This window comes from Lucilia cuprina, chromosome 2 (genome assembly GCF_022045245.1).
Source record: "Lucilia cuprina isolate Lc7/37 chromosome 2, ASM2204524v1, whole genome shotgun sequence".
NCBI classification, from domain to species: domain Eukaryota; kingdom Metazoa; phylum Arthropoda; class Insecta; order Diptera; family Calliphoridae; genus Lucilia; species Lucilia cuprina.
In genome coordinates, this window is record NC_060950.1 from 40827221 (window position 1) to 40845753 (window position 18533).

Here is an 18533-nt window from a genome sequence, read left to right on the forward strand (position 1 = left end):
ATTGGAAAGTCTATAAGAGGGGACTTTCTGTTACTTTTTCGTTTTCCAAGTAGTACGTTTTGATTTTTATACCCGGATGTTTGCGCTGATGTATGTAACGCACTAAAATATTGGCTCTATACGTACCATAAGATATACCAATAGGCTCAGAACTGTCGATATAGCTATATCTTTTTCGCTGTCTATCCATGTAAACCTTGTAGTCAAACTAAGTACATGTCGCAATTATTAAGATAATGTGATAAAACTTGACACAAACATTTCTTTTGGCCAAGGACGAAGTTTATTGAAAATGGTTAAAATCGGTTCATTATTTGGGCTTTTTGAACCCATAATCTACCAAAATTTGTTTTGTGTACTTAATTCAAATGTTACTGGTGATTTCAGAAAATTATTTAAAAATCAAAAAAACAAAACTTAGCACGATAAAATTGTGATTAAGTAACTTTGGCAATATTTATAAGGATAGTACAATAATGAACAACTCTTTTAGAAAATAGATTTTTGCTAAGAAATTGTTAAAATATTTCGGCAAAAAATAAAACTTAAAAGTAGGGTATCAGGACCGACTATACATTCTTACATGTTTGTATTAAAATACTGACTGCTTTTGTTTATCACACTATAATATTAAAATATAGAAAAAACAAGTTAGAGTGCTATATTCGACTGAGCCGAATCTTAAATACCCTCCACCAGCTACTCTTATTTTAATACATGTTTAATTGATCAAATGTTTGTAGAAATTTTTAAACAGCTTAAATTTGTTACAATTCTAAGATTTACAAACGCCATTTTCTTTTATATTTTTATAACGCTCTAAGATATGCTTTAGCGATATTTAATAATTTGCATGTATGCATGTGTGTGAAAAATTTATTGATTTTCAAAATACATATTTATAATTTTGTTCTACACAAATGGATTATGCAACTAGTTAAATACGGTTAAAGTGATATGACCAATTATGTATACATAAAATAAATATACATAAAAGACAAAATTGTAAAATTCGGTATCGATATCATTATTTGGTAATGAATATTGTGCATTTAAGTGATTTTCTGGAGCGGACCTATTTGGTCATAACTCTCATATTATGACCAAATATGGACCGATCGGAAAACAATTTGATAGTGTATAAATGTATATAAGAGCAATATTTGTGCTAAATGTGTGGATATCAATATTTGGTAATGAGGTATGTGTATTTAAGTGACTTTCGAGAGGGGACCTTGTATGGGAGCTATTACCAGTTATGGACCGATCGAAAAAAATATAGCACAGTAAAATTTCTGTGCATATGAGCAATACCTGTACCACATTTTATATGGATATCTTAATTAAGTAATGAGTTATGCACGTTTAAGTGAATTTCGGAAGGGACCTTGTATGGGAGCTTGGACCAATTATGGACCGATCAGAAAAAATTCATAATAACATTTCTTTATGTTACTTGTACTAATACTTTTATGTAGATATCATAATTTAGCAATGAATTTTGTGCGTTTAAGTGATTTTATGGAGCGGACCTTGTATGGAAGCTATGTCCAATTATGAACCGATATGAACATTTTTTCCCTCAAATGAATTCTTTTGACAAAATGTTTTAATTTGTAAAATTATGTGAAGATATCGACATTGGCACGGCAGTTATTAACAAAAAACCCATTTGCCGGGAATTTGTACATTTTTATGGGAGGTATTTGAAATTTTGGACCGATTCAGGGAATTTTCAGCAGGGATCAAGCTCTTGTATAGAAAAAAATTGTGTGATGATTTTCATAGAATTATCTTGCATAGAGAAAATTACATCAGAATGTGTAAAAAATGTTGTTTTAAAATTTCGATTCATAACTTTTTCCGACGTAAACCGATTTTGCTAATTTTCAATACCAAACAACTTAAGAAAATGAAGAACACTTTAGGTCAATTTGGTTAAATTGTATTGCTTCGGACATAGCTAAATCGACTCAGATAAGGACCCAGAATATATATACTTTGTTGGGTCTCAGATGAATATTTTTGGTGTTACACACGGAATGACAAAGTTATATATACCCTCTATCACCACTGATGGTGGTGGACATAACCAGGTATCGAATGTCATTAATGTAAGGATACTTTCAATAAAAATTTGTTTAAAGATATCAATATTTACAGCATAAAAGTACAAAAAAAATGGCGTATGGTTATACGTTCTATAAATTTTTACTTTTTTATCAATGAAGATATTGTTTATTGATCTTTTTATAAATTATAACATTCCGATATTCACGATGCATCGCCAAAAAACAATTATACTGATAAACTTGCAACAACTTATAAACTTATTTTATTATTTCCAATATGTTAGGTTTTTACTTATATACCTATATTGATATGCATATACATGTTCAATTTCTGTTTACATTTTTTATTTTCTAGCACTGGTTGGACCTAGGAAAATCTGTAATAAAACAATGCAAAGGTAAGTTTATTGAATATACGTTATTATACCCTACACCACTATAGTTGGGAGGGTATTATACATTTGTGCTGATGTTTGTAACACACAAACATATTGGTCTTTTAGTATACCGATCGATTCAGAATTTTTTGAGTATATTAAGGCATGTCCGTGCATGTTTTTTTGGCACAGTGACGAAAGGAGCTATGGAAACCTAGCTCCCATACAACCGTTTTGGGCTTTTTATGCCATAATTACGTCAAATATACTATTATCTCTCTAACAAGTATAAATGTATAGTCGGGCGTAGCCGACCATATGATACCCTACACCAGTCATTATGTATGTTAAAAATGGGGATTATTTAAAAAAATAAAGCATTTGGTTTGTTTTTTTAACTTTATTTCGGAATATTTTTACTTTTTTTTGGCAAAAAAAGAGATTTTTTAAGAGGGCTTAAAGGGGAGTAGGGCAAAATATGGCCCTATCCTTAAAAATGTTGGTAGGGGGAGTTAAGTCTTCTTTAATATTATTTATGTAGAATTTAAAAGTGTTATTAGTGTTTGTAAGTGAACTTTGACCTTTAAGTCATTTCTGAAATGGAGATATGGGGGATAGGGTCAAATGAAGCCCGATCATTACAAAAATCGGTAGTGTCATTTAAAGTTCTATAAAACTAAGTTTTGTCGACTTTTGTTAACATAATGGATCATTTAAATTAATTATAAGCCAAAAGGCCCTATTTGGGGGGGTACTGTTGTATGGGGGCTAGTCGAAATAATGGACCGATTTTAACCATTTTCAATAGGCTTCGTCCTTGGGCCAAAAAAAGCGTGTGTGCACAAGGTTTACATGGGCAGCCAGCCACACGGACGGACGGACATAGCTTAATCGACTCATGAAAAAGTATGATTATGATTTTTGATGATTCTAGCTATAACAGTTTTCCAGATATACGAATTTTTGTACTTAATTGATATGGTAGGATCCCCCTTTCAAAACTCCACCAATTTATTACCCAAATATTTACATTAACGGTATTCGATATGTTTTGTATTGTAAAAAACTCTTGTAAATATTTTGTTGTAATTGTGACCGGTTTCTTGCTCTGATAATTGCAATGCAATTTTAACTTTTGAACAGCTAAATTTGTGCTTAATTGTTTTCAATAATCATTGAAAGAAATTACATAGGAAATTTGTTTAAAAACGTACTTCTATACTTGGTCACTCCTCCAAATAATCAAAGAACATTTCTATTCGATCTGTTGACCACTGTTTGACTTTTCTCGTTACACATAAAAAGTATTTGTTTTGCTCATCGTGTTCGTGTTAAAAAATTTGGAGAAGTTTTGTACATAATGGATACGAAATGTTTCGTTTATTTTCATACTCTCCTTGGAAGTGATTTTATTCTTTACAATTGTGAAAAAAACCTAACTCTAAATATGTATTAGTAAGATTTACTTTAGAAGTGTTAGTGTATAAAAGCTTTCTACCACACATAAATGCTCAAATAATTGCATAAAATCGGTCGAAATGATAATACAACGTTTTTATTGCAATTTTTTTTTTAATTATTACATTTTAAATTATAGAAGCATGATAATCTTTTTAATGCATTCTATATTTTTTAAAATGTATAATTCTTTAAATTTTTGGTTTTTATAAATTAATTTGATTTAAATAAATTTGTTTACTACTAAAAATGCTACCCTGTATCTTCAATTTGAAATTAGAAAAACAAACAAGTAAGAGTTCTATATTCGGCTGTTCCGAATCTTATATACCCTTCACCATGATGTATTAAAAAACAGTCAGTCACTCCGGGCTCAACACGTTTAATTTCATGTTTCTAGATTCAATATTATAGGAAATTCAAAAGGTACATTTTGAAAAATGAAAAAGTTCCAAAAAGTTCCCTTTTATGGGTTCTCACCTAATTCCGACTCTACATCCATAATTTCATTTTTGTAGGTTTAATATAATAGATAATTTAACAAGTAAGAGTCTTAGGCCCCTATTATGGTTACAACTCAACTCTTCTTTAGTTGAAATTTTGCTATTTGCTATTATCGATAACAACTTAAAATTTAAGGTTGAAATTTATTACAACTTTCTTGCAAAATATTACAACTTATCAAAATCAGTTGTACCAAATTACAACTCAAAAAAAAACCAAAAAAAAAAAAAAAATGTTGAGTTGTTTAAAATTTAAGTTGTTTCAGTTTCAACTCAACTGGGTTGAGTTGTAAACCATAATAGGAGCATTATATTCGTCTATGACTAATCTTATATACCCACCATCAAAACCTATGCCATAAAGTAAACGCTCCCTATAGGACCTAATGATTAGGTTGATATTTGAAATAGGGTTTAAGTCAGTTATGAACACTAATGTGACCGCAAAAAGTCGATGTTGGAATCTTGTTCGTCTTAACTGCACAAAGTGATTCCCCCTCCAGATATTGAGATAGCAGAAATTTGAACTCCTTTAAAAGACGATAACACATGCCGCTCGTTACTCAAAGTTAGGAAAAAATAGAAATATTTGGTCAAAAAGCTAACATATGATATAGCTATAACTCTAGAATGGTAAATAACAGAAACAAACTACTCAAAACAAAGCTAATATTGTACTTCAAAATTTAAATTATATACATAATTCTTGTTACTTTTATCAAAACAGAGTTACAACAGTTTTTGTCTTCAAAAACGTGACCTGATCGCGGTAGGATCATACTTCGTACATTTCGATAATATGTGATAAATGTTGCTAGTTTACATATTATTGTTCAATAATCATAATGTATATAGATTTGGTATTTTCAGAAAGAAACACAAAATTTTTTTGAAAAATGTAAAAGCTTTTAAAAAATTCCTTAAAAATTCAGAGCACTTGATTAGGAAATGTGGAAAAAATTTTATTTACATAAAATAAATCTATATTTACTCGAATATAAGTTTTTGTCCTTAAAAGATATCGTGAACCTTTTCTAAGCTATAGATTAGGGAATAAAACGAAAAATTATGTCAATGCCTCTTACAGTTAAGCTATACCTGCGATTTGAATTCTGCGAATTTCGCGAAAAACTGTTTTTAGAAAATATGCCCTATTTGTTACTCTTATACATTTAAACGAAAACAGTGGTGATAGAGGGTAAACATATAAGTTTGTTGTTCCGTGTGTAACATCAAGAAATATTCATCAAAGACCCAACTCAGTAAATGTAAATTCTGAGTCGATTTAGCTATGTCCGTCTGTCTGTCTGTGTAAAACACGCTCACGGTAAAACTAAGCTAAGGATATCAACCAAATTCACTGAAATTTTTATTGTTATCAGAAAAATTAGTTTATGACGTAAAAAGTTATGAGTAAAAATTTATTTTTTTTGTAATTCTTTAGCATCCCAGTAAAATATTTTCAATTTTTGGTAATGAATATTGTAGATAATGTAGTTATTTCACATATTACTCGGTAAATAGTAACCTTTATTAATAAAATTATTTAATTTTTTTGAATAGGATTTGTAGTTATATGTATGTCCAGTAAGGAATTAGTTAAATGTTTTAAACCTAGTCGACATTAGAAGATTTTTGTGGAAATATTAATTTGTAATTTTGTGTAAAAAATATTCCAAATAGCATGATAAAACAACTTATTAAAGGGGGTTTTACATTACAATAATTTGTATTAATATCAGAGTTTCATTGTCTTTAATACAAAATAAAATTTGTTGTCAAAATGTATTGAAGAATTTTCATTCATTTATTATGAAACCTATTTTTTGGTTTATTTGCAATTTTGAAGAAAATTATGGTGAAAAATAAAAGAAACTCAATTTACAAATTAAAATCCAAAAGAAAACTACAAATAAATTGTGTATTTTGTAAAGAAATAGATTTTAAAATTTTCTAGAAGCTTAATAATACTTTTTAAACTACAAAATGTTTTAGTTTTTCAGATTACAATACATTTTCAAATAATACTTTGTATTAATACAAAATCAGATAATGTAATGTACCTTTAATGGAGCATTGGGTAATAGAATAGACTAATAAACATAGAAAATAAGTAAAGCTGGTTATAAATCCAGAAAAGTCGGGTTAGCACCAAATATAGTAGCACAAAAATAAGTAGTTATTCAGATTTTGCTGGGATTTTTTCAGAAACTATAAAAGATAATTCGATAAATTTAGTCACACGTTATTTTTTCTGGATCAAGTATGTTGAAAATCATGACAATTGATTCAAAATTTCTCATAGCCCCCATACAAAGGTCCATATTCCCATAATAAGTTTATCTTTAATAAGTCCCCCAAATATATCAGTATAAATACAAATTTTTGTACATGTAAATAGAATACTAAAAGAAATGATACTACCAAGGTATATTTGTATCGGTCCATTATTAGTCATAGCTCCCATATAAGGTCGACTTCCGAAAATCACATAAATGCACATATTTCAGTGAATTATAAATTAATCTGGATAAAATTCGACTTAAATATGTTCTATGCACACATTAATCATTCTACTAACTTTTTTCGGATCGGTTCATTATTAATCATAGTTCCCATATAAAGTCCACTTCCGAAAATCACATAAACGCACATATTTCAGTGAATTATAAATTAATCAGGATAAAGTTCGGCTTGAATATGTTTAATTTACACATTAATCATTCCACTAAATTTTTCCGGGTTGATACATTATTGGTCATAGCTCCCATATAATGTCCACTTGCAAAAATCACTTAAGAATTATTAAGTTATCGATATAAACTTCATAGATCCGAAATTCACTTAAAAGCATATATTTCATTGAATTATTATATTATCGAGATAAACTTCAACACAAATATGTTTTGTGTATGTGTAAACCATTCAATAATGGATTGGTCCATTATTGGTCATAGGTTCCCAAATTTTATTGAAAACTTAAGCTGTTTTAAAAAATTCGACACAAAAACGTTTTGTCAATATATGAACCATCTTACAAAAAAATTTTTCCGTATGGTCCATTATTGGCCATAGCTCCCATATAAGATTCACTTCCGAAAATCACTTAAATGCATTTTTTTTCTTAAATTATAAAGGATAAAACTTCGACTTGCATATATTTTGTGTATAATTAAATTATTCTTCAACAATTTTTACGGATTGGTTCATAATTGGTCATAGCTGCCTATAAGGTAAACTTCCGAAAATCACTAAATCGAACATATTTCAGTAATAAATAAAGAAATTAGGCACATAAATTATTATACGAAATTTTTTTTTTTGTTCCACAATTGGTCACAACTCCCATATAAAGACCATTTCCTTAAAATACCTTAAAGCAAATTGATAACCAAATTTTTGGGATAAAATTTGACATAAATGCGTATTTCCGAAAATTACTAAATATCACATAATTCACCATTATAATATTTTTATCAAATTCGACATGAGTATGTTCTGTGTATAGATAGATCATTCTGCTAAAATGTTTTCGAACTGGCCTAATATTGATCATACTGCTGATTTACAGTCATCAACGTCGTTTCAAAAATCACTCAAACGAATTTAGACGTCATTAAAAACGATCCAGCCAACTAAGAACGATCTCACCAACTAATATTTTTAAAGAAAATCCTACTAATACATTTGAAGACTCCAGCTTAGAGTTAGTTTTTTTTACAGCTGAATTAGGTTTCTATGGTTCAGTCTTTAGTCAAATTTATAGTCTATGCAGCCTTTCATATAGTTTAGTCTTTATAAAGACTATTTCAAAGCTTTGTCTGTAGTCTAATATAATAATTTTCTTTTCCAAATTATAAATATTTAAATTAGATAACTTATTTTAAATTTTACACAACAATTTGTCTTAAATAACTTAATAGTATTTCGTCTTTTGCACTCCGACAAAGCTGAGTTCTTTCTTTTCCGCTTCACCTTCAATTCTTAAGGTTTTCAAGTGTTCCTTTCCCGGTTTCTCGGTTGACAAAGACGACTGCCACTCTCGTGCTTAAATTGTGTACGGTTAAGTCGCAAGAGTACATACGTGACGAATGACCTTCAAATAGGGTACAACTAGCTGGTTAGACTAAAGTGGGAAATATGTAAGTGAAAAAAATCTACATTCTAAAACAAAACGAAAAAAATAACATTTTTATGTGTCCCCTCACCTTTTTACCTATAGTACAGTAAAGTGACGATTGTCTTCAATATATTTTACGAAACGTACGTGGGTGTATAAATGACTGTCTTTTAAAAGTTAAAACCGTCTATCCGGCTAAATACGAATACGAATAAAGGCTAAATACGAATAAAGGAAAGGAATGCAAGAGCAAAAGTGCTTTAAGTGAACACCTGCCATGTTGGCCTTATTTCACGGTGGTACTTTTTCAACCACAGAGAAAGCTAATCACACGAATCATCTGAATTTCTGTACATGGTTCTGGCAGTCCATGTACAAACACTTTTCTCAAGTACACGAGCTATATAAACTTTGATTGCTCCCCAATATGATACATACACAACAACAACTCATTTCTAACGCTGAGTCCCACGGTCACTCCCCTGTGGTGTATCTGTCTGTTGTCTTCGGCAACAGCACCGAACTTATCCCGAATCATAGAATTTAACGTGCAGAATAGGTGTGAATAATTGATTTAAAGCTTAAGCTAATTTTAGTGATTCAGAGGCCACGCTTGTTGCGTTGTTATATTCCAATTTTATAATTTTCCAATTGAATTGTTTATTTTTTTACAAAAATAATATACAATTTGGACTACCTGTAAATGATTATGTCATGTTTGTAAGTATATATAACTTTGTCATTCCATCTGTAATTTCTATAATATATTATTCTGTATCCTTTTTTAATTTTCTATAGTATTGAACCTAGAAACATGGAATTAAGTTGTAGAGTCGGAATTATCTGAGAACCTATAAAAAGGACCTTTTTGGTACTATTTGAGTTTTCTATAATAATGAACCTAGAAACATGAAGTTAAGTATGTAGCCCGGATTAGACTTTTTAGTATTTTTTCGTTCCACAAAAATTACTTTTTGAATTTTCTCTAATATTGAACCTAGAAACATGAAATTAAGTATGGAGAGTCGGAATTAGGTGAGTACCGAAAAAGTGAACTTATTGGTACTTTTTCGATTTTCAAAAGGTACTTTTTTGAATTTTCTATAATAACCTGTTAAAGAGGATTTTTTGCTACTGACTGTTTTTTTAACACATCATGGTGAAGGCTATATAAGATTCGACACAGCGGAATATAAAACCCTTACTTGTTTTTGAACTTGTTTTCTTGAAGTCTTTAGACGGCGAGGTGCCACGCCCGCACAAATTAGTATTAAAAGCATGTCTCAAATACTGAAACAGCTAGAAATTTTGTATAGACAATTTTGACATATAAACGTTTGTGAACCAAAAATTTATATGAAAACATTCAATAGTATATCTGCGAATGTATAACAGAGTTCTAAAATTTTCTAAGTGTGACTTTAGTATCATTGATACTGTATTAATATGTTTAATTAATAGAAAATTGCGAACTAGCAATGGTACCATTGCGTTAAAACACTTGTGGCCAAATTTAAAATTGTTTTTAGTAAAATATAAATTTAAAATTTACTGTCGATAGAAAATGAGTTATGTCGACTCAATTAACTCGTACCTAAACATAAAATAATAAAAAAATTATCGGAAATTACTAAAACAGCTTTTTTTACTGTCGACTTGGTGTAGACAACGACTTACATAGGGGGAGTATAATAAAAATCCCAGATTTAAAACATACATACATATGTACATATGATTTAAGGACACAAAAAGGAATTCATACTCAATAAGAATTGGCCAAAACTAAAGGAACTTTTTAATAAATACTTTTAAAAATACTTTTTTTACAAGAAATGTGTAGCATACATTTTTTATAGCAGAAGCATATTAAGAACTGATTGGACTCAATATATGTTATTTCATTATTTAATATACTGTTCCCAACGACCTTTATGCTCACGAGGATATTATGCCTTTTAGTTTACTTCTTTAATAAATTGAAATATCTCGAGATATATTAATCGTATCGACTTGGTATTATTTCTAAGTTAGGTATGGTTGATATATGGATGTACATCAAATCCGAAGAAATACACCTAGACCACACTGAGCGCACACTGTTCAGAAACACAGTTTCCTGAACGTAATTCCTAAGAATCTTCAAATCAGAGTTAGTCAGGAATGTTATTTCCGGAATAACACCACTTCCAAATCACGTCCAATTTTGCATAAATGTGCTCGTAATGCTGTGTGTCCACTCAGAATACGTATTATCATACTAACATCCGACATGCTCATTTTGAGGAGATTTTTCGTCTTGTTCTCATCAGGGACACCCCATAGGATTTTCGTGGATCTACCCACTGTTTCAATATTCCAAGAGGCCTTATAGGATTCTCTCACCCATATTTTTAGTTCATCTTTTGTTGCGTCAGCTTTTGTTGCGTTTGTCAGGTTAACTGCCTTGAGCTCCCTTCCCTTAAAAGCTGTTACATTCGCACTTTCGTTACCAATACTCCCGAGTGGGTTGGCACCCATATGATGTGAACCTTACCTCTGGGAGAGTATTCAGTTCAAGCTTTCTTACAATCCAATACGGCCTTAGATGTAGAATAATATTGAACTAAACAACGACTTTTTTAAAATATAGAAAAATATTAAGGGCCTGTTACTCTAAATGCGAACGAACAAGTATTTTTTATTTCTATATTAAAAACAACAAATAAATTAAAAAATTGTTATTGTTTTCAATATAATTTGAGATGTTCGTTCGCATTTAGAGGAACAGACAGTAAATATATTTTGGACCCTGTAATAGCTTCTTGAAGTCAAATTTTGACAAAGCCAAATTCTACATAATGTATGGGATCATAAGAGATATTTTTGCTCGTAAGACCGATATTTAAAAAATTGTTAGAGATATATTGACTTAGGCGAATTTCAGCATTATATTTTTTTTGGAGGTGACCTTATATGTGGGGATATTGTCCTTTAATGACCAATAATTTGGTAGAGAGAATTTGGTTTATATGAAACTTATTTATGTCATCGCTATAATCGCATTTTTAAAACAGTTAGTATCGTTAAAGATGGGGCCTTGATTATTCCGTTCCGTCGTGCTTTCAACAGACAGAATTTAATAAGGAAAAAGTGAATAATATTGTATTGTATTTAATTCATATGGAAGGTGCCAATCCCCCTCCGCCCATAAATGTTGACATGAATGCCAATGTCCTTCCAGCTCTTATATTTTCTCAGATATACATATTTTTCAATTTAATTCGTATGGATGTTCAAAGCCAAATAATTATTTTGACACTAAAGTGGCATCGACAAAATTTTAGAACTCTAATTGTTGTATTTTCTCAGATATATTTGTTCAATTCACAATCAAGTTGTATATTGTATCTACTAAAGTGTAGTAACAGTGATTGTGAACAGGTTTTTGTAGCAAGTCATAAGTTTATGTTCACAATAAAAAAACAATCAAAACAAACAATGTCAAAAGCAAAAAAAAAAAAACCAGTAATATTAAACTAATTAAACGAGCAAAATAAACCAAATTAATTTCTTTTTATTTAAAATTCTATTATTTGCATTATTCCACATTTTAAACTTATAAATAAGCAGTTTTTAATAAAATTTTGTTTTGGTAACAGCTGTTTGTTTGTAATTTCTGTGTTACCACTTTATCGTTTTTTATGCCAAAATCGATTGAAATTTTTATTTATATGCTGAAAGAAACAATTGACAACACTGAATTTTCTTACGACATTCGAAAAACATATGAAAAATTGTCGTAAGAGTTGTATAGAAATTTTGCATAGAAAATACCAACAACATTGTTATGACTATTGTAGCAGCTGCTGACATACAACGCTACAACATCGATTGTGAATTGAACAATTGATTCAATATTTTCTGAATATAGAAGGTGCCATTCCGCCCATTATCTCCAAGATATTAATTAGTAAGTTTCCACTTTCTAAATAGTTATTCAGTAAATAGGCGTGGAACCACTCCCACTTGAAATTTCAAAATAGAAATAATCCAGTTTTTTCTTCCAGGTTTCATTAAAAAGTTATATTTCTAATTTTGAAAATTTAATTAAGATTTGATGAATACTTGTTTTTATATGTAAATTTGTTTAATTTTTGATATGTTTTAGATGTGGATCCAATACTATTCTCCTTCCGGGTGAAGTTTTACCCTGCAGATCCATTTCGATTAACTGGCAATGGCAGAATAATGCTGTATCAGCAATTAAAAAGAGATTTACGTCATGGCCGGCTTTATTGTTCTATTGGGGAAGCAGCAGCATTGGGGTCTCTCATTGTTCAAGGTAAAATAATAATTATATAAAAATTTATTATTTAACATATTGTATCAAAGTAGTCGACCACAGTTGTCAGATTTATAGACATTTTGCTGACAAAGTGGTCAACATGCACTTCCTCATCTTTACTAGCAACTAAAACACCATCCAAATATACAAAAACAAAGTCTAGACCTTTAAAAACTTCATTAATAAATCATTGGAATGTTTGTGCGGCATTTCCTAATCCAGAAGGTATTTTAACGAATTCAAATAAGCCGAAAGCAGTTGTAATAGCCGCTGTAATCTGCCACTGACATGGCAGGCACGGACGAAATCTAATTTAGAAAATACATATTTATCCCTTAAATCTATACACAGATCGTGTATATGTGGAAATGGATACCAGTCAAGTACAGTGATACAATTTAACTTATACCAGTCAGGTACAGTGACGCAATTTAACTTTCATTTGATTCCTTTTTTATACCCACTATCAAAAAAGATGGGGGTATATTGATTTTGTTATTCCGTTTGTAACACATCGAAATATTGGTCATAGACCCACAAAAGTATATATATTCTGGGTCGTCGTTAAATTCTAAGACAATCTAGCTACGTCTGTCTGTTGATAGCACGATAGAGTCCGAATGGAAAGAGCTAGAGTGTTAAAATTTCACACAAATATTTCTTATAGGCAAAGTTTGTTTGGTATTGAAATATTGGTCATAGACCCACAAAAGTATATATTTCTGGGTCTTCGTTAAATTCTAAGACAATCTAGCTACGTCTGTCTGTTGATAGCACGATAGAGTCCGAATGGAAAGAGCTAGAGTGTTAAAATTTCACACAAATATTTCTTATAGGCAAAGTTTGTTTGGTATTGAAAATGGGCAATATCGGTCTACCATACAAGATGCCCCTCGAAAAGCAGCTTTAACTGTCATAACTTGTTTAAAAATACATATAGCGATGAAATTTGATATAAGTAAGATTCTTATGATCCAAAATCACTATTCAAGCCCCTTTCAAAAAAACACTTTAACGCTCATTACTGGCTTAAAAATAATAGTATGTATATAGATGAAATTCGACATAAGTAAGTTTCATACGAGTCAAAATCTATCTAATTTTATAAGGATCGGTCCATGATTGAACCTACACCCCATATAAGGTCCCCTTTAGAAAATGACTGCAACGCTCATTAGTGGCTTAAAAATACATGATGAAATTCAACACAAATAAATTTAATACGAACCAAATTCTGTCTACCAAATTTTATGAGGATCGACTCATAATTGATCCTACTAACCTCCCCCCCCCCCCCCTATAAGGTTCCCTGAGACAATTACCCGCAGATTCTAAAAAATCAAATTATTGTATACTTAATTGTATCTAATCATCGTGATTTCGAAATGGAATGTTTAACCTCTTTGTTATAGTCTGTGGATCCATTAATCGAACTTAACTACTTTAATAGATCTGTATATTTATTGTCAACTGTTAAGGGATATTTTTGTTAAAAATCGATTATTGTTTTCCTTTTGAGATCAATTAGTAGACCAATAAAGGAAACTTTCTTTTCAAACCTAAATTCACATTAAGTAATTTATTGTTTTAGTGATACTGCCATTTGCAGCCGTTAAACTACATTTGGTGACCGTTTAAACATTTTAAATTGAGATAATGGAAAAACTGACACTTCAGCGCCATTATCTATTAAATAATTTAATTTATTTTCCGAATCATATACAAAAGACGAGTAGATTTATTGTGTCCATTATCAGACGTCAGAATAAAAGGATGTTCGTTTGAATTTGGTTGCCCACATCTTCTAGCTGTTCTACCTAACCGACAATGATATACTCTTCCAATGCAATATTAAATTTCTTGGTAATTTTCGCAACAAAAAACTTTAAACAAAATAAGAATTTATATTATTCCCGACTAATTGAATCAAAAATCTGTAAAATTCCGATAGTGAACAATGGAAGCTTATCAAGCTTCCATTGTTCACTATGGGAGTGTCGTTCAAGAAGTTTTATTTTAAGATTTAAATAATGATATTTATCCGGTGTATTCTTAATAACATCAATAACCGATACTATTACTTCTTGAGGAAGCGATTCAATAAGCTGTTCATATTTTCTATTATCTTTAGTTATACCCTTAATATTAAACTGAGTTTCAACATGAATGAACCGCGTTTCTGGAATATCGACCTAAAAGGGAGGTAATTTCAATGAATGAATTTCCAATTGTACATTGCTATTTGAATTATTAGATGTAACAATCTTGAATCTTGACTTATATTTGTTCCGATTTGTTGTTTTCCTTTAGATTCTCACAATCTGTGATTATTCCATATATATAATAATGATTTTTGTTTGGGTCAAATTAAGCTTAAGATGTTTTGCAGTTTTTTGTTAATTCTCATTTTTATAATAATAATAATAATAATAATAATAATAATAATAATAATAATAATAATAATAATAGTAATAATAATCATCATCATCGAGGTAATTTTAATTTAGTGTAATCGAAGATTACAGATTTATAATATAAATATGATATTTTGCAAATCTCATGGCAGGATCCACTATAGTGGGGAGGGTATTATACGTTTGTGCTGCTGTTTGAAACACACAATAATATTGGTCCAATACCCACCTTAAAGTATACCGATCGATTCAGAAGCATATTTTGGGTCGATTAAGACATGTCCGTCTGTCCGTGGCATGGCACACACTATTTTTTAGGAACATGGATCTTTTAAACAAACGCAAAACTGATATTCCCATAAAAATATATGTATATCCACACTTTCATGCCAATATGAACACAATATAATTTTTTTAATTATTAATTTTTTATGTACACTATTTAATGTATTTTATATTTCTATTGTTTCCTATTATATTTTTAGATTTTATTTATTTTTCACAGTTATTTTAACACTGCGTTTGTTTAACAATTTATTTAATCCGATCTAGTACGGATAAACCATTCAACTGATAGAAAATTGGCGATACCAAAATATTTTTAATAGTAAACGTAATTTACTTATATCTTAAACATTATATGGATAAACGTGTAAAATCCTACCATTCAATGGTTTTTTTTCGCGCAATATGGTCTTGATACCCTGCGCTTATTTTTATATATTTAATATATTTATGTATTAAGTATATTTTTGATAAATAAATAATGGTTATTTGATAGTTTAAATGATTCTAAAAAATATAATATGTTTACATAATTATTATTATTTATTTGTTGTAAAAGTAATTATTTTTCAGAGAATCATTCTCAAATTTATAATTTTCATAAACATATAAATGTTTTCAGTAAATAAAATATTGATGAAGTTCAATAAAAATAACAATTGTTTGGTTATGACAACAAAATATTGTTACAAAAAACATGGAATAGTCCTAACCATGCCGAACCATGTTTTTTCTGTGCGTGCAGTTAATCACAAAAAAAGTATACAGAAATTATGACTGTTAATTTTATTTAAAAAAGGATATATTATACGATAACTTGAAAAAATCCTGAATCTGAAATCTTGAAATTTGGGCCGTTTGGCTACGGAAATAAATAGTAAAACAGTTTTTCTCACTTCTACGAAATTCCACTTTAGGATCTGGCGGCCATTGCACCATCCAAATGAAACATTAGAAGTTGAATTTTTAACTTTTGAAAAGAGCTGTTATTTTGAAATTAATGTGGTATGTTTGGATTTGGACATTTTGAACACACTATGTTCTTATAATCCGAAATTTTACACCGATTTCTTAAGACTTAGAACATATACTTAAAAAAATTTAGCAAAATGACATTAGATATAAAACATGCTCTTATAATTAATATTAAGGTCACTTACTAAAAATTTTAATACATCGGAACCAAAAGTGAATTTTTTAGAAGTTATAGTGTAAAATATATTTTTTATCCAGTAATTATAATCAAACATGTAAAATTGTGTTAATATCATGAATGCAAATATATATTAAAATGATTTGTATACTTACTTTTGTGACGTAAATTTTAATTAATTTCAGCTTAAATGAGAACTGAAATAACTTAAATATCCAGAAAAAAAGTTATCAATAATAATTATCATAATTGTTTTTTGAAAAACTTATGAAATAACTAAAATATCCAGAAAAAAAGTTATGAATAATAATTATCATAATTGTTTTTTGAAAAAACTTATGTTTTTTTAAAAACAATTGTCAGTATTTCTGTATACTTATTTTTGTTATTAACTGTATGTGGCAGAGATACAAGCCGAAACGGCTCAAATCGGCCGCCGTCTTCTTTCGGCTCAAAAGCTAAGCCTGTATTTCGGAAAATAATTTCATCAATTTGAACGGAGTTGCCACTATCTTAAATTATTATTGCAAATTGAAAAGTGTTGCCACACAATATTGTGGTAATATTTAAATTGTGAAAACTACTATAAATGTTCATTTTTCTGTAGAAAAAACTTATATAGAGAGAGGTTTCTATAACAGACTATTATACAGAGATTTTTCAATATAATAAACGCTTATAAGGTCAATTTCTGAAGAAAAGTTTAAATTGAGCTGACAATTTAGTCGCCGCCAATATTTTCTATAAGCCGCCGCCGATCATTTTGCATCGGCTTGTATCTCTGGTATGTGGTGCCTCATATTGAAAGTATCTAAATTCCAAAAAGGAAACAATTGGTTTCTTATATCAAAACCTAATTTTAAAGTAGTTAAATCGATAGTAAAACTTATGGAGAAACATTTTTGAAAATAAATTAAAAAATTTTTGAAATGAAATGAGAGAAAATGAGCAAAAAAATGAAAAAAATTGAGAAAAATATTTTCTCAAACTTATCACACTGTTATTCTTAAAGAATTAAGAATAATAGTATCAAAACTCCATTCCATTCTTACTTACTTTTCAATGACTTTACTTAGTATGATATAGAAGTACGTTATTTGCGTGCTAAAAATTGTGTTTTACAAAAAAGAAAAAAACATTTGTATCTGAAAACTATAATTTGACACGCAATAAAACAAAATCCGTAGTTAAATTTATGGAGAAACATTTTTGAAAATAAATTAAACGATTTTTGAAATAAAATGAGCAAAAAAATGGAAAAATTGAGAAAAATTTTTTCTCAAACTTATTGCGCCCGATAGATAAATATTGTTCAATTGTGAGAGGATGTTTAAAGAAATAAGAATGACAGTATCAAAACTCGGTAATGGGTTGTTCTTCCATTCTTACTTACTTTTCAATGACTTTCTTTTAGTCTGATATAGAAGTACGTTATTTGCGTGTTAAGAATTGTGTTTTACAAAAAAGAAAAAAACATTTGTATCTGAAAACCATAATTTGACACGCAATAAAACAAAACAACTTAAACACAAAACAACATTACATTAAATCCCTATTTGGAAGCGAGTGTAGAAGTACTTGCCTAAAATAACAACACCGTGTTAAAATAATGAGTTAAAATGCTAATGAAGAAGTAGTGAAAAGAGGTTTTACTTATTACAGAGTTCAAAATATTCTTTCATTTCGTTTATGAAAATTAAAAAATAATTTTTGTTGTGTTATCATCAACTCGTGTACGAAAAGACAAACTGGTTTTGATTTTCGTAATTTACTCATATGAGTGTGTATATATTATTTTGCTCTCTAGCATTCGAAAATATAAAGCAA

General features: G+C 29.4%; 1 protein-coding gene across 1 annotated transcript in view; it reads left to right on the top strand.

The window, feature by feature from the left end:
* LOC124420822 (FERM domain-containing protein 3) overlaps window positions 1-18533 on the top strand; it is a 101895-nt gene that overhangs the window by 33839 nt on the left and 49523 nt on the right. The window contains exons 3-4 of the mRNA XM_046955064.1: window positions 2428-2470; window positions 12678-12851. Of these exons, the coding sequence (XP_046811020.1) occupies window positions 2428-2470; window positions 12678-12851 (217 nt within the window). The remainder of the gene's footprint in view (window positions 1-2427; window positions 2471-12677; window positions 12852-18533) is intronic.